Source organism: Panthera leo, chromosome F3 (genome assembly GCF_018350215.1).
Source record: "Panthera leo isolate Ple1 chromosome F3, P.leo_Ple1_pat1.1, whole genome shotgun sequence".
Classification (NCBI taxonomy): domain Eukaryota; kingdom Metazoa; phylum Chordata; class Mammalia; order Carnivora; family Felidae; genus Panthera; species Panthera leo.
The window spans coordinates 8300394-8325614 of NC_056696.1; the positions used below are offsets into that span (position 1 = coordinate 8300394).

General features: G+C 46.3%; 1 protein-coding gene across 2 annotated transcripts; it reads left to right on the top strand.

Annotated features, from left to right (window-relative positions):
• The first annotated feature begins 3002 nt into the window (after nt 1-3002).
• On the top strand, nt 3003-16851 carry MAP1LC3C (microtubule associated protein 1 light chain 3 gamma). Of its 2 annotated transcripts, none has more exons than XM_042925245.1 (5): nt 3003-3078; nt 9435-9490; nt 9676-9782; nt 11882-12258; nt 16800-16851. In XM_042925245.1, the coding sequence occupies exons 1-4, from the start codon at nt 3063-3065 to the stop codon at nt 12084-12086; spliced, it is 384 nt and encodes a 127-aa protein (XP_042781179.1). In that variant the 5' UTR covers nt 3003-3062; the 3' UTR covers nt 12087-12258; nt 16800-16851. The 2 variants fall into 2 exon arrangements, with proteins under 2 accessions (XP_042781179.1, XP_042781178.1); XM_042925244.1 differs by lacking the exon at nt 16800-16851 and adding an exon at nt 13800-14706.
• The last annotated feature ends 8370 nt before the right edge of the window (nt 16852-25221 follow it).

Sequence of the window (25221 nt, forward strand, 5' to 3'; positions counted from 1 at the left end):
TGTTCCCTCTGCCTCAAACACTTCCCTAGCCCCCACCCCTATCTCTGCCACTGCCTCACTTTGCCTGGTTGGTGCCTATCCATTCTGGAAATGTGTGCTCAAATATGGCTTCTTCAGGAAACCTTTCCCCACCTGCCTCTGCATCCACTAACCCAGACCGCCTCACAGGTCCTCCCCCAAGCACAATGACCCCCCTTCACTGCATGCACCACAGTTGTGTGTTCTTTCTGTCATCACTTGCCTCCCCACTAAGCTGTACGTGGCCTGCACTAAGAGACCTTGTTTGTTTTTACTTCCCTGGCACATCCCTAGGACCAGGGATGGGTGTCTATCATGTGGTAGGTATCCAATAAATATTTTTGGAGTGAAAAACATGAATATATTATATCGTGAAGCCAAAATAATTGTCTCCATTCTAAAGATAGAATCTGAAGCTCAGTGACAAGAAGGAAGCTTCCAGAATCAGGGTGCTAGGATTCAGCTGACTCAGGTGACTCTGTGTGATGGGTTCAGGCTGAGTGAACTCCGGGGCCTCAGGGCTTCAGACCTTCCTGGAAGGCCATGTACAAGCTCCCCCAGCTTCTGAAGATGCCTGAAGTGGGGCTTCTCCCAGACACCAGGACTGCTGCCCAGTTGGACAGGTCAACCCTGAGTGCAACAGGTGCCAAAAACAAGAAATGCCTCTGGCTCTTACAAACCCGAGCTCCCACTCCTTCCTGCAGTCCTTCCCCTCCCGTTGCAGGGCTCTCTCTTCTTCCACGTTAGAATTCTTTTCTCTTTCTACTCTCCTGTGGCTAAGGGATTGGCAAGCCCTGGAATGCCTGCACCAGAGAATCTTCTCCCCTCCCAGGTGGAACATTAGCACCTGTAGGTTGAGTCAGGAAGGAGGAACCACCTGCAGGGCCTGGGAGCCCGTCAGGTGGGGCCACAGCTCTTCCCTCTGGCACCACAGCATCTGCAAATAGCCTGCTGGGCCTCTGTGTGAGCAGCTCGGTGTGAGCAGCTTCATGTGGCTGCACAGCGTGGGCAGTGGTGGAAACCTGGACTGTCTGTGTTGTGGAGAGAGCTCTAGCACACTATCTGTCCTTAATCCAAACTCGGAGGCTCCTTACTTAGCACTATGCTAAGTGGAATAAGTCCAAGGAAGACAAATATTGTGTGATTTCACTTATAGGTGGACTCTAAAAAAAAAAAAAAAAAAAAAAGACAAACAAAAAACCCAAACTCATAGCTACAGAGAACAGGTTGGTGTTGCCGGAGGTGGGAGTTGAGGAGTGGGTGAAAAGCGAGTCTGAAGGTACAAACCTCCGGTTATAAAATAAGTAAGTCCTGAGGCTGTGATATAGAACATAGTGACTATAGTTAACATTACTATATATTTGAAAGTTGCCAAAAGAGTAGATCTTAAAAGTGATGAGTCACAAGTAAAAAATAATTTAAGTCTACGAGGCGATGGGTGGTAACTAGACTTACTCCGGTGATCATTTCGCGATATATACAAATCTCAAATTGTTACATTGTCCTCCTGAGACTAATACAATGTTATATGTCGATTATGCCTCAATAATAATAATAATAATAATAATAATAATAATGGGGCGCCTGGGTGGCCCAACCGGTTGAGCGATGAGCGACCGACTTCCGCTCAGGTCATGATCTCGAGGTCTGTGAGTTCGAGCCCCGCGTCAGGTTCTGTGCTGACAGCTGGGAGCCTGGAGCCTGCTTCGGATTCTGTGTCTCCCTCTCTCTCTACCCCTCCCCCGCTCATGCTCTGTCTCTGTCTCTCTCTCTGTCTCAAAAATAAACATTAAAAATTTTTTAAAAAGAAATAATAATAATAATAAAATTTGGGGATCCCTTGCTGAAGGGATAGAGGTTCTGTGCATGTGAAGACCTAAGCTTGCAGCTGCTAGGGAAACGTTTCAGGAAGTGTTTTCCCTGATAGCAATGGCTCTATGTTAAGCTAACTTGTAAAATTCTAGAATGAAAAACATTGTATCATAATGGGTTTTGATGGAACATAGTCATAGGCTCAAATCTCACCAGCTGAGGGATTCTCGAGCAAATTACTTAAACTTTCTGACCTTCAGGTGTCTTTTTATCTCTTTTCAGAAGTATTAAGTGAGAAAATGGATTAACCTGTCATGTATAGGTAATGTTAGCTTCCACCCCCCAGCCTAAGGACATGCATGATATGATTCCATGAGTGAAGGTAACAGTGGCAAACCTGAATAAAGCCTGGGGAGCATGCTGAGTGACACTGACCAAGTCCCCTGGCCAGGGCTGGAGCGCTTACTCCCCAGCTGCAGGGGTGTTCAGGAGGTGGGGTGGTAAGCAGTGGAAGGGGCGTGTGCTAGAGACATAGTGTATCAGGCATTCGAGAACTAAAAAACAGAGGATAATTATAAGGATGATGGGGTCCCATAACTATTGCTGGGGGCTATGATGCTGTCCAGAAAGTAAGAGAAAGACTAAAATTGATTAGTTATCCATTAAAGGCAAAGTATGAAATCCAGAGGGCCTCCTTGAAAGAGACTCCCATCTCTTTCAGCTGGAGGACAGAGGAACTGAGTTTCAGGGCCACAGTATAATCACAAGAGGAATAGAATTGCAGAGAAGGATGAATTCTCAGTGTAGGCATGTCTGCTATTCTGAGGTCAGTGTCCTGGTTGGGAATGACTGGAGCCTGAGATTTGAGGTACATACACGTGGTTCAATTAATTTGAAACTCTTGAGCCCCTATGTGCCCTTGAAAGATCTGGTCTGCTCTTTCCAGGTAAAAGCTAGTTTTTCTCCCTCCCCTGAAGATCATGCAGAGACAGTCACCTTACAGGGGAACATGCGTCCCTGATTAGCAACTACCACACCTTTCCCACTGGCCATTATGCTAATAAATAGGTTTAGTTTGACATAAGCAGCTGGGTAAATTGTGACCTAAACCTGGTTATTAGCATAAAATGGCCAGTAGGAGAGGTGGGGTGTATCTTCCTCTCAGAGGAGCTGTAGGACTTAACAAAAAGTACCCCTGGAGCCAGGAGAGAACATAGAAGTCTTGATTCTAAATGTGCTGGATGAGAGGTACATGTGGTGGGCAGACATGAAACACAAAGTTAGATAAGGGAGAGGTTACTGACGTGAGAGCATTTCCCTGTTGCAAGGATTTGATATCCTGGCAAGGACCATAGAAGATGATGCCACTTCCATGATGTTTTAGGTTGGCTCTTGGAAGCTCAACCAAAATAGAAGCCCCACTGTAGCTGCTCTGCTAGATGTAAAATACTAACATAGCCTCAGATACGTGGTATGTGGCCCATGATCTTGCAAGTGCATTCTTTTCCATCCCTATCGAAAAGAACTAAAAACATTTTGCATTTACTTGGAGCAGATAGTGCAAGGCTATGTTAGTTCACCTACCCTCTGTCATATGATAGTCTGGAGGGAAATAGATTCTCCAGACATCCCAAGTAATATGGCATCGGTCCAATATATCAATGATATGATGTTGATCCATTCAAATGAGCACGAAGTAGCAAGTACATTGGAAGCCTTTTTGAGGCACATTTATGCTTTCCAGAGGTGGGATATAAATCTTTCAGTGACTCAGGGGCCTGCCTAAGCTATCAAGCTTTTAGGGAGTCTGTGGTCTGGGTATGTTGGGACATCGTTTCAATAGTCAAGAACAAATTATTGTATAGCACACCTCCCACTACAAAGAAGGAAATGCAATGCTTGATTGCCTTTTCTGGGTTCCAAAGACAGCATATTCTGCACTTGAAAATATACTAGACGACATAACATGTTGCCAGCTTTGAGTGTGGCCACAGCAAGAAAGAACTCTGTAGCAAGTAGCCATGTCTCTTGGGCCATATGACCAGGTAGACCTAATGGTATCTGTGATGAAAAAAGATGTTGTGTTGGGTTTATGGTCAGTCCCAATAAAACAGTCACAGTTTAGACCCCTTGGGCTCCAAAGCATAGCCATGTCACCTGCAACAGAGAATGATTCATCATTTAACATTAGCTGATCATGGACATTAAGACCTGGCCACTATGAGATAGATTTAGTCAGACCCAGCAACAGTCCATCAGGAAGCTGAAGGGATAGGATTAGATACACAGAGCCAAGGGCACAGAACACTGCATTTGTGGGTAGCCCAGACCCCTGTGTGATTTGCCACTGTTGTGCCCATGTGCTTCCTTTCTTCACTCTGGTTGTTGTTGAGGAGGGTCGTTTACAATCCATTGACAGAGGAAGGAAAAGGCTGCCCTGAATTCACAGGTGTGTAGGCTCAGTATATGTGCAAGGTGCAGGACGTGCCAGCCCCATTCCTATGCCCTGGAGTCAGCGGTGAGAGGCAGTCCTGCCCCCGGGCAGAGCTTTGGGCAATGCACCCAGTCATTCACTTGGGGTAAATACAGATTCCTGGGCAGCGGCAGAGGTCCTGGCTGATTGGTCAGGAGCTATGAGAAGAACACCTGAAGAATGGGGACAGGGACATCTAAGAAAGAGGTATGAAGACACACCTATGGGCATAGGTGTGAAGTGTGGAGGTCTTTATAACACACATGAATGCCAACAGAGATCTACCACCAAGAAGGCATTAAACAACTGAGGACACAGAATGATGTGGCCAGTCATCCAGTTGGTTTTGGCCACTAATACCCACTTTTCCCAGCATTGGAACAATGACCGTGTGAAGGAATACCCATGGTGGCAATTCCATGGGATGGAGGCTAGGCACGGGCCCGGCAGCATGAATCCCAACTCACCAGATCTAGCTACCACTGCACTGTTGCCACATGTCGAATCACCCAATGGAGACTGATGCCAGAGCCCTGAGAGCATGAAGTCTTCAAGGAAGTCAACCAGTTACCCAATGGTGACAGATGCCATCAGCCTCATTTTACTGCTAGAAGATGCTGCAAATGATCTGAATGTAACCAACACATAGTCTGGATAGGAGTTTGTCTTTCCTGCATGCAGGGCTTCAGGCAACCCCACCATGTGGGCACTTCTCTGTGTTAGACATTTGCATGCAGATAAATCCATTTAACTTTATAGAGCATGAACTGTATGTCCAGCTCTGTGCTAGGTGCTGGGGCTGCACAGACAGACAGGGTCTTACTCTCAGTCGTTGAATAGCTATTGTGGATTATTTTTGTCCTTGGGACATGATAGCAAAGTACCAGCACTGAAATGATTTCATGGGCTAACTAAGCAAATTCTGAGCTCAAGTGACTTCATCATTCAGTGGCTAATTTGGGACTGGGCACCAGAATCTTCTATTTTCTTTGAATATCTGACTCAAAGTATTTTCATCGATGTTGATCAGATAAACAAGTCTTACTGGTAAGCAGCATCTTCAAGGGCACTTGATGAAGAAAACAAGATGGAATGAAGTGAATTGGAATTTCAGCTTTCTACCTTGTGGATGTGAACATCGCCTTCCCACCTGGAGTGAGTCTTATCTAGGGTGAGAAGTTTCAGGCATCTCTGCAGCAGAGAGGTCCGCTTTGCCACTCATCTCCCGTCTGGCTCCCCTGGTGCCTCTGTGAAGCCACAAAGTCCAGGCAAGTTTCCCTGGAGGAGTCAGGTGGCCTTCTGCGGCCACCTCCAGAACCTGTCCTGTCTGAAATGGACACACTGATGGAGACTTCCTTCTACTCAAGCCCTCCAACCTGCAGCGGCCACTTCTCGGAGATGTACACGCAAATCACTTCCATTTGGCGGTAACTTTCCACACGTGTTTCCTAAGAATAAATGCTTGTCGCCAGGAAGGATGAATAAGAGTGGCCACACTAGGATAGGATGGGAAAGCAAAGTAGATCTGTCTTAGTCCCTCTGTAAGCCCCAAACATCTACATTTGCCCAGGGACAGGCCTGGATTTAATCACAATGGAGAAACCGAGTCACCTCACTCCTCAGGAATAGTTAAAATCATCCCAGGAAAGCATATGAAGCAAGGTGAGGAGTGGGTGGTGGCAAGATCAAGAGCCTGGTGGCTCTAAACTTTGTACATAGCAGGGGCTTAGGGCAGCACCCCCCGCCCCATAGTGGGGGTTTGGAAGCACGCTGATCCCAGGGGGACGCTGCACTTCCACAGGCTTCCAGGCATTCGATGCAATCCGCAGATGGCCACAGGTCAAGAAATACAGAGATGTTTTGTGAATGCTTTTATTCACATAGATAAATGTGAATTTAATCCAGACCAATGGAGAGTACACTTATCTCCTTAGGAAACTTAAGGAGAACTCGCAGCTTCAGAAGTGGGGACAAAAGGGCGAAGAATCCCAAAAAAGTGGGATCCTGGAATCCAAAGGATGAGACTTTTCAGAAGGAGAAGATGTTGACAGATCAAAGACCAAATGAAACAAGGATTAAAAAGAGGGGTTTGTATGTGTTACCGCTGACCTCCCAAGAGTACACATTGATGTTGGGACAGACTCCAGACCGCAGCTGAAGAAGGGGACAGGCAGTGAGCTCAGTGGAAAGAGTGAGCTCCAACAACTCTTGCAGAAGGTTCCAGAAGCATGAGCAGAGCGGACTAGGCTACAGGCTATGGGACTTGGGTAGTGAAAGAACTTGTGTTTCCTGAGCCCCACTGTGCCATGCCACGTATACATGGACATCCCAGAGCCCCCCACATTTCATCATCACACAAACCCACGAGATGAGCAAAAAAGTATATTCATGTCACTAATGAATAACATGAGGCTCAAAGAAGTAATTGGGACCCAAGTCTGTTTTCAAAGCTGTCCTTTCCATGACAGTTACATGTCTGGTAGAGTCATGGGAAGATTGGTTGCTATTTTAAGGCGGTGGGGAGAAATAAGTCTTCCTAATCCCACTGCAAGCGCCCTACATCTCATCTCACCTGCTCTCTCTCCTCCCAGGAGCTCTGTCCAGGCCCCAGACCAGAGGGGAGTGGGGTGGGTGAATCAGAACGACCTCAGCCATCTCATCTTTCATATGCCTTGTCTGCGAGACAGGTAGAGCTCTAAGAAGAACAAAGCTGGATTTTGTTTATTTAAACATCAATAGCCAGGACTCCAGATCAAGCCTGCACTCTTGCTTCAGCCATTTACCACGTGTTATTCCTATCTCCTTCCCCACAGTCCTTGTAGCATCGACATTATATGGCTTTGGTCACCTTCTGGCCGACTGAGTCCTGCCCCTCAGCCCCAGGAGCATGATGGGGCTACACAGCCCCCACCGACACACTGCTCCCCTCAAAAAAAGAAGCTTTTCCACAAGAGAAAAATGATCTAGCCCACTCTCTTCCTGAATGACAATACACTCTATGAATATTGCCACATTTTATTTTCTTCCCAATTCCCTTATTCTACTACCCCCTTCACTCCCATTCCATCCGGAGAGGTAGGCCTGGCTGAAATAATAATCCCAGGTGCCAGCTGAGAAAGCCAAATGCAGCTCAGTTAGGAAACATCTCAAAGCCCTAATAACCAAACACTGCAGCTGGGACTTATTTTCCCCTGGCCCCAACCCAGAGCTATTTCCTTCAGCCTTCAAACCTCTGTGCACGTCCACGTTCCCAGCCTGTGGGGGGTTGGGGAGGCCCAGTGTGGGGGGATTTGGTGCCAGGCCCTGTGCAGGCACCTGCACAGAAATGAGTTCATTCAAGTCTCGCTTCACCACTCTGCATGAGGTAAAAAACCATTTTAATCAGGTAAAAAAAACCAGTTCTCAACAAGGAAAACCATATCAGTAAAGTGAAGTGATTTATCTAAATCAGAAATTGAGGTGGTACTTAGAGGGCCAGGCCCAGAGCCAGCTTTGCTGGTCCTGGGTGTGGGGACCACTCTTGGAACTGGACGGTCTGGACAGGACTCTACCTTGGTGCACCTCGCCAGGTGTGGATATGCAAAGTGCGCATCCTGCCTGCCCTTCCCACCCACAAGGCGACTGAGGTTTAAGTGAGATTGTGCATTTGAAAGTTGCTTGACTACAGACGTGCAGGGCCTGCGCCCTTTCTAAAGGGCATCAGAGGGAAAGAGAGAGGATGAGGCCACTTGTCAGTGAGGCCATCATTTCATCACTCACTCGATGTCCATTCCTGATGATTAAGCAAAGCACTGAGATTCCCACTCTTTGATTCACGAAGTAAACATACAGGGTGTACCATCACCTTCCTATCACTCTCTGTTCATTCAAAAACTCTTCACTGTTGAGTGACCCTTCCAGGAAATAAGTACAGGGAATGTAAACCGTCTGTACATTCCGAGTCCAGAGGTCTTCCCGGATGATGGGCGTACATGTCTGGAGGCAAGCCCTGGACGCTGGGACCTAGAAGATCTGTGTCTTGCCTCTTACCAGCCATTGAATCCCAGGCAAATCAGTTAAACTTCATGGGCCTTTGTTTCTTATCTCTCTCTCTCTCTCTCTCTCTTTTGGAGAAAGAGAGAGCATGAGCAGGGTAGAGGTGCAGAGGGGGAGAGAGAGAGAGAGACAGACTGACAGAATCCCAAGCAGGCTCCATGTTCAGAGCTTGATGCAGAGCCGGAGATCATGACCTGAGCCGACATCAAGAGCCACTCTTAACCAACTGAGCCACGCAGGCACCCCTGTTTCTTATCTCTTAAAGGGAGATCTCTGGGGTCACTGAGCTTCCTTCTCTCCTTTACTGCAGACAAGATAAAATGTCAGCATATACTAGAGTGTAGCCCTACCTTGTACCAACTCTGAGTTTTAACCTCAACGGCCTCTCTTACTAGCTGTGTGACTTTGGGCAAATGCCTTTCCCTTTCTGATCAAAGGTTTCTTTCTGTGAAAAATGACAAGGTCTGTTGTGAGAATTAAGCAGCCTACTTCAGCATTGGGTGGCCCCATCCTGGCCCACCTTCAAGATAGCTCATTATGGAAGCACAAGAGTGTCCTTAGCAAACAGCTCTTTGACCTCTCCAGAGTTCTCAGTGCAGACCTAGTCTGCTTGATTACACAGCCCCTGGTTTTGCTGTGAACCCTAATTTCTCCAGCAAAGAAATATCTTGAAGTGATCATGAGCAAAGTGGCCTTCTCGGACCAGCAAGCAGGTGGCTGTTACAGGTCCTTCCTCAGGACTGACCTCCTCCTGCCCAGGGAGGGGGTGGGAAAGGCGGGTTGGAGACGCCTGATGTCACACAGCCCTACATAAGGGCCTCCTTTAGACTCCTGCGGGTGGTTTGGAAGCAGCTGGAGGAATGAATTAGGTCCTGGTTGTGGGTTTTTGTTTTTTTTTTTTTTTTTAAGTCAGACACAGACACAGCTGTTGAGCAAAATGCAGACTCCACAGAAAACCCAAAGCCTCAGACCCTTCAAGCAGAGGAAGAGTTTAGGTAAAGTTCTCAGAGTTGCTGTCTGGGTTGCCAGAGAGAGGGAACAGGATACAGGCTTCTCTTGCTGTTTACTTATTCTTTTGTCTTTAAAATATTCACAGCAACCAGACAAGAGGAAGTTGCTGGAATCCGGGCAAAGTTCCCAAACAAGATCCCGGTAAGACTCCATTGTGCTTTTTGAAAAGGAGTATGCCTTGTTTCTTGAAACAAAAACAAAAACAAAAACAAAACCCCAAATATAACAAGAAGAACAAAAAAAAAATCCCCACTGGCTCTCCCTGTTCTAAGTTTCTAAGGCAGTGAGAGCTCTGTCACATTCTTAGGGGTTGACCCTCTTGACAGGTGATAGTGGAGCGCTATCCCAGGGAAAAGTTCCTGCCTCTGCTGGACAAGACCAAGTTCCTGGTCCCTCAAGAGCTGACCATGACCCAGTTCCTCAGCATCATCCGGTAGGTGACAAAGTACATGTGGCGGCATGTGCTGGGCTTTTTCTGTTTGCTTTGTTAGTTGGTTTGGTTCTGAGGATGGGAGCATTCTGGAAGAGAGGGAAAACATTTTCTCTGTGACTCACCTTTTAGCATCTGTAGTGCCCAGAAAAGATGCTCTGAGAACTAATCCAGTTTAAACAGGTGGGGGAACCCCACAGATAACAAATCTAAAGAGAGTAACTCTTCTAAAATGTTTCAGAGGTAGTCTTGGCTCTGAAACTAGACCGAAAATGCCTTTCCTCTACGTGCTGTTTAAAACCCAGTCTGCATTTTCCCAGGAGAGACACAGTACCTTTAAAGGGTGTGTGCACCAGGGGATTGGGGACCTCTTCAAAAGGCAAATACTCCCTGCACTGCTTAGACCCTGGGTGGCAGAACAGGGAAGGAGTACCCACACATGCCCCTTCCTTGGGTTAAGGCACAGTGAAGAAAATGGAGCAATTTTTAAAGTTTCAGAGGGTTAAGTAGTGTCACCTGACACATGGATTCAATAAAAATGACTTGGGAGTAATGTGAATACAACCCAGGAGGTAATTCTTCACAGGGTTGAAAAGTCCGGTGAGGCCAGCCCTTGCAAGCTGCCTAGATGCTTGTTGCTTGGAGAATTCATTATGAATGTGTGTTGCTCTCGGTTTTGTTTGTCTTGATGAGTTATTTAAGAGCGTCCTGATTTCCTCTCTTCAGGGAAGCTTACGTTGGCCCAGTGTGAACAGAGGTGGCTAAGGGAGCATGAAAGTTAGGATTATATCCCAACATGTTGATGTAACATAGTGTGACCTCCCCTCCCCCACCTCCCTCAGAAACAACCCTTTGAGTTCCGAGAGCTATTCTTTTTCTCCGTCCCAGACAACAGTCATCTCCTTTCCACCAGCCCTGACCCACTCTCCATCCAACTTTTGATGTTCCAGGATGTGTATTGAGCATCAGTTATGTTCTGTGTTCTTTCTGGGCTCTGTCTTTACAGCAGTGAAAGAATAGACAAAAATCCTCGTCCACAGCCTCCTCCTCCAAGGAATGCCACAACCCCCATGGAAAGAGAGCATGGCCAAGGACAGGAGATGGGGGTGTAGACTCTAGGAGCAGAGTTCCTTACAGAGCTGAAGGCAATGCGCTCGTTCCCAGCTCCACCCATACCCATTGCAGAACACTTCTTTTTTGCCCAAAGACAGCCATACAGTCGTCAAAGCTAAAATCTCTGGGGTTATTTTAGGAAGGATTATCTAGTTGTAAAATTAATCAGCTTCCAGCCACCTGTGTCCCAAAGCCACATGGACCTGAAGGTTCAAAGCTTTGAGGCCAGAGTGGGCAGGTTGGGCTGCCTCTGCAAGCAGAGCACATGGAAATGTGCTGCAGGGGGTGCAGAGCCCTTACCTGGGCGTCTACATCATCACATTGTCCTCCACTCCAGGATGAGCCAGGCTTCAGACTGACCTTGACATTTACAGCATGTCCAATTGAACTTTGCTGTTTCTCCATTTCCTTGAGGTGGGGGAGAGATGGCCAGGGGCAGGTGGGTTTGGGGGAAGGGCACACTTGGAGGCAGCAACCTTCTAAAATGTCATCCCAAGGCTGTTTAACAGTGAGATGCTGGAAGATATTGTAATCACGTTTGTATGTCTGGGGATGTGCAAACCTTTGGTTTAAGAGCAAAGAGCTTATTTGCTTAGCATTTTTGTGTTGGTATGTCCCCTAGTAAACAATAGGATTGCCTCACCCTTTTGGCCCAACTGGGAGGACTTATGGTATTTTAAAGCTGCAGGAAAGGAGTAGGGAGCAATTCTATCTTCCTGAGTGTCATGATCCTGCAACCCTCTGGGATGCTTCCCAGGCAAACTGAATTAGAATCTCTACGTGTGGAGTGTAGGAATCTGTATTTTCAGCAGGCACTCCTGGGTCATTGTCAAGTTTGAGGACCATTCCTAGAGCGGGGAAATGGGCTCCTTGGGTAGACATGTTTGCAGTGAACAAACAGAGGTAAGTCAGGCCTTGGGTCAGGAGCCCATGCCCTGCCCAGTTAAAGTTTCCCTTTCCTGTCCCCCCCACCCCCACCCCCCGCCTAGGAGCCGCCTGGTCCTGGGGGCTTCTGAAGCATTTTACTTGCTGGTGAACAATAAGAGCCTGGTCAGCATGAGTGTGACCATGGCAGAGGTCTACAGGGACTACCAGGATGAGGACGGGTTCGTGTACGTGACCTACGCCTCCCAGGAGATGTTCGGCTGCCTGGGCTCCGGGAAGACCCTGCCGTCCTCTGCAGAGCATGTCTAGAACCTGTTCTCAAACCTGCGGAGACATGGACCAGCCCCAGTGTGTGCGGCAGGCAGTGATCAGCACCAGCCATCACAGGGACACCTGGCCACCCCTGTCTCCTTTGTGAGGCTCCAGGCTCCCATGTGCTCCATGTAAGATGGCATGCTGGCTCTTGGGAATCGTGTAAATAGTAAGTCCTTTCTAAGTAGATCTTTATGGTTCTCCGACGATGAGCCGGAGAAGGATCTAAGTGTCTTGTGTGGTGGAGGCCGGCAGGCTCTTGGGGAGTCTGGTGTCACCCCGTGTGGGCAGGGGTCCTGTGTGCACTCGGTCATTGGGAACTTCGGCCTGAGGACGGGTCTCAGGGGAACCCCCGCGTTCTTCAGGGGGCAGGGGTCCTTATCTGTGTCGTTCCGGAGACAATTGTTGTATTTTCACAGCCTTCACTCCACCTTCTTTTCTCTCAGATTCTGTTTTATCTGTTTATACCATATAGATTTATGCCAAAGATACAACTGTTCAATATAGAGTCACTTAACTCGTACATGTTTGCTCTGTGCCAGCTATGTAAGCAGGTCACGTGTCTTAGTGTTTCATCACAACTCTCTCTGGTTAATTATTGTTATCACCATTTCACAACGAGGAAACTGAGGCCCAGAGAGATAAAAAATGTTTTCCAAATTCACACAACACGATCTGCTGGGACTCGAGCCCAGAGAGTCTGGCTTTGGAAGCCACACTCCTAGCCCTCTGCGAGGCCCTCCATCTGATGAGGTTACTCTGCGAGTTCAGACTGGCTGCTTGAGCCACAGAGCCCACTTTCATCAACTTAGCCCACCAGGGAGACTTGCAACCTGGGGAGTGTAGCAGAGCTCGGAACTCATGGAACGAGTGACAGTGGGTGTTTGGTTTAGCAGCTGCAGCACCAAGTATGAGCACTCCAACTGTGCTTGGAGGGTATTCGTCAGGGAAGGCTTTGTAGGGCGTTCCACTTGAGCTGGGTCTTGAAGCATGGATAAGAGTTTGTCTAGAAAGGAATTTTATTTATTTATATTCAACATACATTTATTGAGCACTTACTGAAAGGGAAGTCTTATCCTAGGTGCTGGAAATACAACACTGACCAAGACAGGTAAGGTCCCAGACCTCAGGGGTCACAGTTGATTCTAGGAAGGGAAGAAGGACAGTATTCAAGATGAGTTTAGATGCTTATAAGTACAATAAAGAAAAACAAAACAAAACAGAAGGTAATTAGCAGATTTAATCCTTTATGTAGGAGGGTCAGAGAGAGCTTCTGGGAGGGAAGAACTTTCACTTGGACCCAAATGATGACAAGGAGCCAGTGGTGGAGGCTAAGCATGCCGGGGGGAAGGGTGGCTGTGAGGTCCAAAGATTTGAGAGCTTTACAAACGGAAAGAGTTCCAGCGTGGTTGCAGCCAGGGAAGGGGAGAGAACCTAGGCAGGGGCCAATCCTACAGGGTCGACTTTGCTAAAGTGTTAGGGTTTTATTTTAAGGTTGGTAAGTGGAAAAGGAGAAGCATTCTAACTGGAGAGAGAGAGAGAGAGAGAGAGAGAGAGAGAGAGAGAGAGAGAGACTCAGTGAAGGTGTGATCTCCCTAACATCCCCCAGTGGCACTGAGCTGGCCTTTGCCCTCTGCTCACTCCTGGATCCATGATCCGTGGATCCGTGGATCCATCGTCCTGCTCCAGGCTGCATTTCACTGCTCCCAGGCAGCAGCCAGCCCACTCTCCTGCCCGTGGCTGTCCTTCCCACGCCCAGCTTGCCTGGTCTCCTGCTCTACTCACTTCCTCTAACATGCATCCATCAAGTCCTCTCTGCCATCTGCTGAGTGAAACAGCGCCTCCCAGATTTGTTCTCCAGATGTATCCTTTGCTTCACCTTGAGCAGTGAATATTCTTCCTAAATGAGTCCATTTCCCAAGATTGACTGTGACTTTGAGAGCTGGTTGGCGCTGGACATCCACATAACTGGCTGTGCCCGGGGCTGGTGCTCTTGCTCCCAGTCTTACCCGTCCCTGCGGCTGCTCTTGAATCCAGCATCTAAGATTATCATCCCTCTGGATTGTAGCTGGGTGAACTGCTGTGCTCTGTTTTGTCTCCAAGACCCTTCCCAATATGGCTTCCCTCCTGCATCGACCTCAGGCTGCCTCGTTTGTGGTGGACAGTGTCCAGTTTCCTGCTGTATAACCAACCAGCCCAAGTTCAGTGCATGATACCATCACGGCTTTTTTGCGCTTATGGAGTCTGTGAGTAAAGATTCCAGAAAGTGCACAGTGGCAACAGCTCCCTGCTGTCTGGGGGCTCAGCTGGGAGATCCGAGGGCTGGGAGTGACTTGAATGGCTGGGAGCTGGGATCATCTAGAGGCTTCTTTGGTCTCATGTCTGACTCCTGGGCTAGGATGACTCAAGGCCAGGCCCAGCTGAGACAAGAGGAGCTCCATGTGCCTCTCCCAGTGTGGGTTCCAGGATGGCCATCCTCAGAAGGAGAAGTGGAAGGGCATGTGATCCGAGGAACCAAGACCGCAGCTGACCTGTCCCTAGGTGATGAAGTCCAATTGATTTTGGTCCGGATTTTTTTTTTCCTTTATTTTCTTAGCATCTACTCAGAGGCATAAGATTAAATGGCAATGTGTACTTCTGTAAATTATGACTACTTTTCTGTTACAGTATTCATCATTGTCTATTGATTTTTACGAGCTCACAAAGTTGAGTGACTCCCTCTTTGTATACCATATGTATTAAAAATAATTACCCAGTTCCTTTGGTCTTGTTTATGGCAGACTGTCTTACATAACTCCTTTTTATTCTTCTGTGATCTTTTCCTTGTGGATTCTGAGTTCATGTTCTCAATAGAAAGTTTCTCCTAACTCCACGATTATAAAAAGTATATACCCATCCTGTGTTTACTTCTAGCACTATGTTTCCATTTTGTTTACATTTAAGTATTTGGATGAAGTGGAATTTATTTTGGTAACAAAAGAAAGTATGCAGTTTCAATGTTTAACCAAGTGTTACCAGCACTTTTAATAAGTTATCCATGGGTATTTGAATTCGCTGTGGTTATGCGTTTTTGTCTTAGTACCATAATAACAAAAGAATGCTTAAGAACAATGGACTGTGGCCTTCCTTTTTTGGATTCCGCATGGCTTTTGGTAATGCTAAGCACATTTGGCTAATCAATGCTTGGTGATAGATTAGAGAACCTGAGCTGTCCACTTCAGAGGGAGATACTAGAATGATGGGATTGTGCCATTGCTTGTTTTTACAATGACCAGCTCAGCCAGGAAGCCATTTTGGTTTTAGTGCCTATTTCTGTGCAGGAACCATCCTCTTCCATAAAACCAAAGAGGATCAGATAAAAATGCATCTGCTTATGTCACAGCTATCACAGAATCTACAGCTGATCTGATGCACTTGACTGCCTAGACCAGAGATAAGCAAACAGTAGCCTACTGCCTCCAGCCATCTGACATGGGCTATTTTTGTAAGTACAGTACTTCTGGAATACAGCCATGCCATTTCTTTACCATGGGCTCTGGCTGCTACTGTGCGACAATGCCAGAGTTGAGTATTTGTGACATAGACCGTATAACTTGCAAAGCCAAAAATGTTTACTGTCTGACCCTTCGTAGAGGAAGTTTGCTGATCCCCTAGTCCAGGTTTACAGTATAATTTTATCATCAAGATGTCCTGGGGGATAAATCACATTAAGAACTTTCTTTTCATTGTTGTTGTTTTGGTCCTATATAAGATGAGAAGGAAATTTCCCAGTCGCTGGATTCATTGATTTTGTGTTGCTGAGTCCTTGACTGGAGGCGCTGAATGTAGACACATAGAGTTCTCCACTGGCCAAAAGCTACTCCTAATCATGGTTCATATTCACCAGTCTCCTCCAGGCCCACTCACCCTTCCTTTGCCTCTGAAATATGGATGGGGGATTTCTAGTGTGAACTGTTTCCTTTCGGGAACAAAAGAAACCAGTTCATACCCATTTCCCAGCCAACTCCCTTTGGGTTAGGAGACCTCAGCTGCTCACAGCAGACAGGCCCATCACACAAGACTAAATCCAGGGCAGGGCTTTCCAACCTGTGCACAACTGGAATTTGGGTCAGTAATTCTCTGTTGTGGAGGCTGCCGTGGTATCATAGGAGACTAACAGCACCCCTAGCTTCTGTTTACCGAAGCCGGTAGCACTGTCCCCTCACCCCAGTAGTGACACCAAAAAATCTCCAGCCATTGTCAAATGTCCTCTGGGGGGTGAAATTGCTCCCTGCTCAAAACCATAGTTCAAGTTCACTCTAGACCAGAAGTGTGGTCTGTAGACAAGCAGGTCAGCCTGACCTAGGAGTTTATTAAAAACGCAGAAGTTCAGGGCTGTCTCCAGACCCATTGAGTCAGAACCTACAATCTGTCAAGATCCCCCAGGTGATTCACGGGCACTTTAGAGTTTGAGAAGCACAGGCCCAGACATTATGGGTAGTTACAGCCCTGAGGCTTTCTCCCCTCTTCGGAAAGTGCTCTACCTACACCCTCCTCTCTCAACTTTGTGAGCACACAATTTGGCACACACACTGTGGTGTCCTGGGACAAGCCGGAACTTTGTCATCTGACAAACCTAGGTTCAAAAGAAGAGTCTGCCCCTGTGTGTCTGGGGGATTATTTAATCGACGTCAGTGCCCTCATCCGAAAAATCTCTCGTTTGTGTTTCAGAACATGTGGGCCTTCTGAGCAGGTTATTGACGAAAGATCAGCACACTTTTGGTACCAAAGTTTTTAAATCACATATGAACGTTTCTCACAAGTGATGAAGTCACAAAGGCAGCAAGGTTCCCACTAGCAAGACCATACCCGGAGCGGCTTCCTCTACCCTATGAACTCACTGGTTCGGAACTCAAGGGTCTCCATTGACATTTATGTCAGAGCCGACAAGTGCCACCAGGTGGCGCCAACACCACTTCATTAGGTTTAGAAATTACCAAGCAGTTTGCTGCCAATAAAGCTAAATCCCCCCAATTTTAAAGTCACTAATGGGGTAACTCCCCATTAACTCTGAAAAGGCTAGCTCTAGCCAAAGAGGAAATCAGACATAAATGTTGGGGAAGAGTACACAGAACATTATATGTGTCTCGACGTGAATGCTAACCAGCCCACGGGAAAGAACTGCTCAGACGTTAACGCTACAAAACATCAGGAAGGAAAGCAGGGTCCTCCGAAATCCTGGTGCTGCCATGGAAACCAGAACCATCATAAAGACACAAATGGCCCAGATGGATTCTGGGAGCAGGGTTGGAGAGTGAGGACCATGGGCCACCATGTGGGAAAGGAAGTCAAGAGAGGGATAACAGTAGAGAATTAGTAGTAGCAGAAATAAAACAAGTCCCAAATGTCATTTTACCTTTATTTGATGCCTTTTATCGAAGATATATGCTTCATGAATATTAGTCCTCCTCTAGCACCTAGTTCAGAGAGCTCAGCCACACCCAGGCATCCTAGGCACTGAGTTATGGTATTAGAATAGCTTTTCAGTTCCGAAGATTAGATTAATACCTGCAAATCAACCGTGTAGAACCTCTAAGTCAACAGGAGACCAGAATCTGAGTTGGGGGTGGGTGGGGTCAGTGGGCAAGAATTTCCTCGACTAGATTCAGCGTCTGTGATACTTTGGAAGAGAGGGGTGCTCCAAATGGGGAACAAAGGATTTTCAGTCACTGAAAACGACCAGCCCCAATGATAAAACAAAATGGACAGTATCTTGTGAACTTAAGTATCATGGTTCCCTCTAATGCCACATCATTTTGGCAGCAACCTTTCGATTTGGCCCTCAAATCAAAAGACATTGCCTTGTCTCCTCATTCTGTGTCTTTGTCACTTCTTGCCAAACGTTTCATGTACTGGTTCATCCTTTCTTGCTTGTGCTCTATTTTTATTATCTTTTAAACATTTCAGGGTCATTGTTCATGTTCTTTCATGTCTGGAGTGTCCCTCCCTCTAGGGATGACATTTTCCTGCTTGTCCTTCAAGATCCAAGGCAGCTTCTTGACTTGGTTCTGTGCTCCTTCCATTTCATCGATGAGTCTTATTTATTTGGGAGTTATAATGACCCTACAATTCATAGTCAATATTCACTAAGATCTTGAAAGATACTTATTATTGTTATTATTCCCATTAAGGATGAAGAAACCCAGGTCAAGATAAGTCAAATAAAATCCCTAAAGGCACAGAGCCAATAAGCCTACAGATCAAACTCACATTTGTATCATCCTGGGTTTCAAACATTGCATGGGACATACTTACTTAAAAAAAGAGGGGGTGGGGCGCTTGGGTGGCTCAGTCGGTTAAGCGTCCAACTTTGGCTCAGGTTGTGATCTCATGGTTGGTGAGTTCCGGCCCCACATGGGGCTCTGTGCTGACATCTCAGAGCCTGAAGCCTACTTTGGATTCTGTGTGTCTCTTTCTCTCTGCCCCTCCCCTGCTCATGCTCTGTTTCTCTCTCAAAATTAAAAAATAAACATTGGGGCGCCTGGATGGCTCAGTCGGTTGGGCGGCCGACTTCGGCTCAGGTCATGATCTTGCGGTCTGTGAGTTCTAGCCCCGCGTCGGGCTCTGTGCTGACAGCTCGGAGCCTGGAGCCTGCTTCACATTCTGTGTCTCCCTCTCTCTGACCCTCCCCTGTTCATGCTCTGTCTCTCCCTGTCTCAAAAATAAATAAACGTTAAAAAAAATTTAGAAGAAAAAAAAAAAAACATTAAAAATTTAAAAAAAAAAGAAATTTTGTTTATCTGAAATTGAAATTTAACTGTGTGTCCAGCATTTTTTATTTTCTAAATCAGGCAACCCCATGTGTGTCTCTAGTATGGGCTATGGATAGCCTTGCACCTTAGGACTCTATGTTACACAGTAAATTTTTAACAAATAGAACTACACCCACCTTCTGGGTCTCAAACTTTCCATGGGGTATTCCCCACTTTGATTCACTGGAAAATGCCAACTTAATCTTTAAAACCAAAGTCAACTGGCTTCTACCACCCCAGGTATGGATGTCTATTCCCCCTGCCCTTCCTGTATACATACCTTGTGCCTACATTTATTATTGCTTTTTCTACAATGTCTTAATTATTATGATTAGTACCTTGCCTAGGAGAATAAACATAAACTAAGATTGCATGTGTGAATTAAATACATGAATGAATGAATAAACCATCATGAAGATAATGAACATATTCTCAACTTCTTTGTATTTACTTTTCAAATAGACTCCTATCCATTTGAGGATAACAGGGTGGTTGCTAAAATACAGAAACATGAGTTAAGACCCTGGAATGTCTTCCATGGAGATGTCATAACTAAAAGACCCAGATTTTGGAGTCCATAGTATGTTCAGAGAAATGACTAACAAAACTCAGATACTTAAATCATGAAATCAGATCAAACGAAGGGAAAAGTAATGAATAACTACAATATTTTTTTTTGTGATCATACTGAAGACTGCTCAGAAAATGTGATTTTTCACCTTGAAACCTAAAGAAATTACCCAGGTGAGTGTGGAGTGTGGAGAGGGGAGAGGGCTGGCTCTGTGTGTAAGGATGGAGTGGGGGTGGGGGTAGAAAAGAGACTAGAGCTGCCCCTTTCTTTAGTCTTCAGGACTGACACATTAAAAAAAATTTTTTTTAAGTTTTATGTATTTTTTTGAGAGAAAGACACCACGAGTAGGGGAGGGGCAGAGAAAGAGAGGGAGGAAGAGAGAATCCCAAATAGGCTGCACACTGCCAGCACAGAGACTGACACAGGGCTCAAACTCACAAAATGATGAGATCATGACCTGAGCTGAAACCAAGAGTCAGATGCTCAATCGACTGAGCCACCCAGGCGCCCCACCGAAATTGTTTTTTAAATTAGATTTGGAAATTCCAAGTCCCTTCTGTAAGAGAAGCCAAATCTTAGGGTGTAGTACTTTTGCACAGCTGTGAAGACATTTTCTGAGTGGCCTTGTAGTGACCTATTCTGGGGGAGACTGACTTCAAGGTGCAGTGTGGATACCTGTCTCTGGCTGCAGAGTCACTTAAATAGAAAGTTCTCAGGGCACCAGCTTAGCTCAGTCAGTTAAGCATTGAGCTCTTGATTTGGCTCAGGTCATGATCTCACAGTTTGTGGGTTTAAGCCCCACATCAGGCTCTGTGCTGACAGTGCAGAGCCTGCTTGGAATTCTGTCTCTCTTTGTCTCTCTCTGCCCCACCTCTGCTCGCTCACTCTCAAAATAAATAAATAAACTTTTTTAAAAAATAGGAAGTTCTCTCTCTCCAGCTATAGATCTCAGGGGCCCTTTTAAGTCCTGATTCAAGCTGGGACAATCATTCCTTAAATGACTTTGAGGTTAAACCTATGGCTTACTCTCAACTTCTGGAAAACTACCACTGCCCCCAAATCAGTGTGGACATCTCTCAGTCTGGGTCTCCCAGTCGTTCTCCTGAGTCATTGAGATCCCGGGATCTGCTCAGCACTCAGAGCCACAGAGAAGCCCCAACCAGCCAGAGCCGAGGGCTCCCTGAAGTGGTGAAAACCTCAAGTTGGTCCTTTGTTTCCACTGGGAAACAAGGCAGCTGGGGGGCCATCTTACTTGGCTCTTAAACTGATTTAGTTTAACTTAGTTTCAGCCAGTTTGACATCTTTTTATACCAGCAGGTATTTGACACAGCTAAAAACTGCCCAGGGGACTGGGAGTCAAGTAATCCTCAGACCCTTTGAAATAAATAAAATTGTAGCTGGCATAATGAAATGATGAAATCCCGGGGGATTGCCTCCTACAGTTGACCTAAGAATTCCAGTCTTGGCTGATTACAGGTTCCCGTCTAGGGGAGGTTGAAACTGCCTTTAGGTGAGGTATTCAGTCTTGCTTTACTGACATGCAGCCTTAGGATAGGTCCCATCATTTTGGTCCCGTGCAGAGTGTACAAGTGACTTGACTACAAGAACCAAGGAGGCGTGCACCAGACAAGCTGGCTACTGAGAGGGCTGTGAACCAGCCTGGAACGGAACTCAGCTGGGACCAGTGGACTAAGTGGCAGAAGGCAGGCAAGGGACTCGGGACTCTGATCGTGCACCACTGTCCACAAGTAACATGGGAGGCCAGTTCCAGGGAATACAGAGGATTTCTGTAAAACCTCCAGGAGTCAGGCAGAAGCTGGCCTGGGGCTGGGGTTGGGGATGCGTTTGTCCTGCCCTGCCCAGTCAGGGCAGTCGCCAGTGTCTGTGTGATGGGTGATAGGGAGCCCAGGAGGCGAGGGGTGTGGACCCCACAGTGACAGTCCTGAGCAGTACTTATTCCACTCTATACAGAAGTTTCCTTTTCTAGTTTGAGGACAATCCCAACTTTTTTGCTTGTTTGTTTTCTTTTCATTTTCTATTCGGTTTACTTTTTAAATGGAGACTGTAGTCCTTGAGGGTAGAGGACTGAGGGATATGCAGAAATTTAGCCCTTACTGTGTGATCCTGAAATAAAGCAGATGAAATGAAAGTGGAAAGCAGACCGGGAACCAGAATCATGGTGTTGCATCCACACGACTCCTGAAACAGAATGCTACGGGCACCAGTGACAGTCACAACAAAGTTTATTACAATGAGAGGCAAGGCCGACCAATCGGGACCAACATCTTGATAAGAGTGCGGCCCTGAACAGCTGGGGTACAGAGTTTTTAAAGCCGATCACATCGTTTTATCATTATTTGGGAACAGAACAGAGAAACAGTTCCCAGATGAGTTAGAAACAGTTGCCAGATGAGTTAGAGACAGTTATCGAATGAGGTGATTATTTTAGACTTTCTGCCGCTAAGTTGCAACCAGTGGATCTCCTTGACCTTGTGTCTGATGCTCTTTTCTTTGAGCTTTGTTTCCTTCATTGGTAAAGCCTGATTTACAAGAGTATGAAGCTTGATTTACAAGAGGAAAAGCAAGGCTGTTATCTTTTGACCTTCAGTGTCAGAACAAAGTTGTTATTTTCAAGCTAGGGGTTAGCCCTACACTACAATTTAACCCTTACAATGGCTGCTTCAAGAAAATGTTCTCATTCCCTCTTGATCAAACTAACTTGTCTGTAGTCTTTTTAGTAAAAGTAGGACCTTTTAGTAAGCAAAATAGGGCACCTGGCTGGCTCAGTCAGTTAAGCAAGCGTCTGGCTCTTGACTTCGGCTCAGGTCACGATCTCTCTGTTTGTGAGCTCAAGCCCCATGTTGGGCTCTCTACTGTCAGCATGGAGCCTCCTTCAGATCCTCTGACTCCCACCCCCTTCCCCTCCTCCACTTGCACTCTCTGTCTCTCAGAAAAAATGAAAAAAAAAAAAAACTGTTAAAAAGAAAAGCAAACTGAAATGAAACTTGAAACCAGCATTTAATGTGAAGCCGTGCAAATTCCCCTGGTGGTTGACTCCCCCCCCTCAACTTCTCTCCCCCACAGACCCCCACATCTCCCACAGTGGCCTCTGTGAAGCCACTATTGAAGCCTAGGGAACGTCTTTTATTAATGTTTAGTGAAAGGAGCAAATCTTGGCTTCAATACTGACCATGTCATGGTGAATGTGCTAAGTGATTCTGATTGATGAAGTTTTGGGGTGATGGGGGGGTTCTTGGGGCCCGGAGCCAATGGCCAAGAAAATTCTTGAAGACAATTCTTTGGTGCAAAAAGGTGAATTTTATCAAAGCATGGGGACAGGATCTATGGGCAGGAAGAAGTGCAGTGTGTGTGGGAGGTGACTGTTTTAAGGAATCCAGGGAGATAAAGTCAGAAGGGAGTTTCCAAAAAGACTTTCACTTGCTAAGACTTTCTGGCGGCCCAGCCGTTGTCCAGCTAAAGTTGTTTTTACCTCTAGCAAAGCATTAACAGTGACAGTAGGGAGTTCCTAGACTTTAGGCCGTTGATGGGATCGCCTTTTTCCGGTAGATTGGTGGAGACTCTTATCAATTTAACCATTTGGTTTTTTCGTCCTTTCCTGGTTTTTGGGGTAGCTGGGAGTGTCCAAAGAATATCACACATGCCCCACCTGGGAGGGGGGTGCCAGCTTGTGTTTTGCCCTCAGCCTGCCTCAAGCTCCCTCATCACTGAAGACCTAAGTAAAGAAAAAAGAATTTAGAAAAAGGTACGCACCAGGTATGTACTCAGAAAGCAGTGAGTGAGGTCATTCCTGACCTTGGCCTGTTTGGGATTTTATTCCAATTTTATTGAGATATCATTGACATAGGAGCTTGTATTAGTTTAAGGTATACAGTGTAATGATCTGATATTATGTATATATTGCAAATGGACCACAATAAGTTTAGTTACCATCCACCACCTCACACAGTTACAACTTTTTTTTTCTTGTGATGAGAACTTCTAAGATCTACTCTCTCAGCAATGTGAGTATATAATACAGTATTGTTAACTGTAGTTGCCATATGTACATGATACCCCCAGAACTTATTTATCTTGTACCTGGAAGTCTGTACTTCTTGACCCCCATCCTCCTTTGTGCCCACCCCGCAAAGTCCCTCTTGCAAACAAACAGGGTTAAGGTAGCAGATTATGTTAAGGCTTGATATGTTTCCGGCTTAACTGTTTGGAACTCATAAGCAATAATAATGTAACATTTTTTTTTAACTCTTTAAAAGTTTTTTTTTTTTTTTTTTTTTTTTTTTTTATTTTGAGAGAGAAAAAGTGTGAGAGAGAGAGAGAGAGAGAGAGAGCTGTCAACACAGAGACGGACACGGGGAACCCTGAGATCATGACCTGAGCTGAAATCAAGAGTTGGACACTTAACCGACTGAGCCACCCACCTACCCCAATAATGTAAAATCTTTTTTTTTAATATTTATTTATTTTGAGGGAGAGACAGAGAGCGAGCAAGGGAGGGAGACACAGAATCCAAAGCAGGCTCCAGGCTCCTGTCCGAGCTGTCAGCACAGAGCCCAACGCGGGGCTCGAACTCATGAACCTCGAGATCATGACCTGAGCCAAAGTTGGATGCTTAACGACTGAACTACCCAGGGGCCCCTTAAGTCTTAATGTTAAAAAGGAACAGGTTTGAAATGGAGTCACTTTTGGTAAGGGACTAAGTACCTAACCTAATTGTAGTTTCAGCCTCCTCAGTCAACAATAGTGAAGTCGTCTGCATAAGAACTCCTGTTCTTCCCCCTGAGGGAAAGTGACCTTGCCTGAAATAATCCTTTTCTTTTGCTAATAACTTCCTTGCCCCACCTTCCTTCCTATAAAAACCTTTCCTTTTGTACCACTCCTCAGAGCTCCCCCTCTATTTTCTTGATGGGTTTTTGCCTAATTCATGAATCATGTAAAGCCAATTAGATCTTCAAATTTACTCAGCTAAATTTTTGTTAACAAACAAATAGGGAACATTTACTGACAGCAATGAGCAATTGTGCTAACCTGTTTTCTGTGAAAGGTTTCGTTTAAGCCTCTCAAAATTCTTACAAAGTAAGCACAACTCATTTTAGCCTTGAGGACACTGAGAGGCAGCAGGATAAAGAAAGACCACCTGGCAGGTAAGAGAAAAGCTGGGGGTTGAACTCTGCCTAGCCAGATGGGAGCCTGGTCTTCATTACAAGCAGGGACCCCCTCGTCACCTGCGGGAGTCTTCAATCCCAGGCACACTGAACACCTTGACCTTCCCCAAACAGACACAGCCCCTCCTGCCCACTACCTTGTTACCAGCTGACCCTCTGAGTTGCCCCTGTGGTGGTCGGGACTCCCTGCCTCGTGTAGAGGCCACTTTTAGGCAACAGGCTTGAGCAGTGGAAAAATGATCAGGGCACAAGGGCCCCCAGCGACCACCCAGCTGTTGCAAACAGACTTCCTAAGCGACCCACCTCAAAATAGCCAAAGGCCCTCACTGACCAGTTACAACCAGGCACCGTGTAGAGAGCAAAATGGAGTCTCTCATGTCAACAGAAAAGCCCGTGTCAAGCAATGACGCAAGCACTTAAAGGTACTGCAGCTACAAGATACGGAGGGACCAGCATCAGCTCACACCCCAGAAGCAGGGGAAGTCTGCAGGGGCCCAAGATGAGTTAAACCCCTTTAAAAAGGGGAGGGTTTTTGCAGCAAACTGTCAGACTCGTCAGACGTGACCCGTCTACGTCTGACCACTTAA

Excerpts from the sequence above, each read along its gene's own strand:
- MAP1LC3C (XM_042925245.1), top strand. Across the intron at positions 9,491-9,675 it reads AGTTCCCAAACAAGATCCCG|GTGATAGTGGAGCGCTATCC; the intron begins GTAAGACTCCAT and ends CCCTCTTGACAG. Across the intron at positions 9,783-11,881 it reads CAGTTCCTCAGCATCATCCG|GAGCCGCCTGGTCCTGGGGG; the intron begins GTAGGTGACAAA and ends CCCCCCGCCTAG.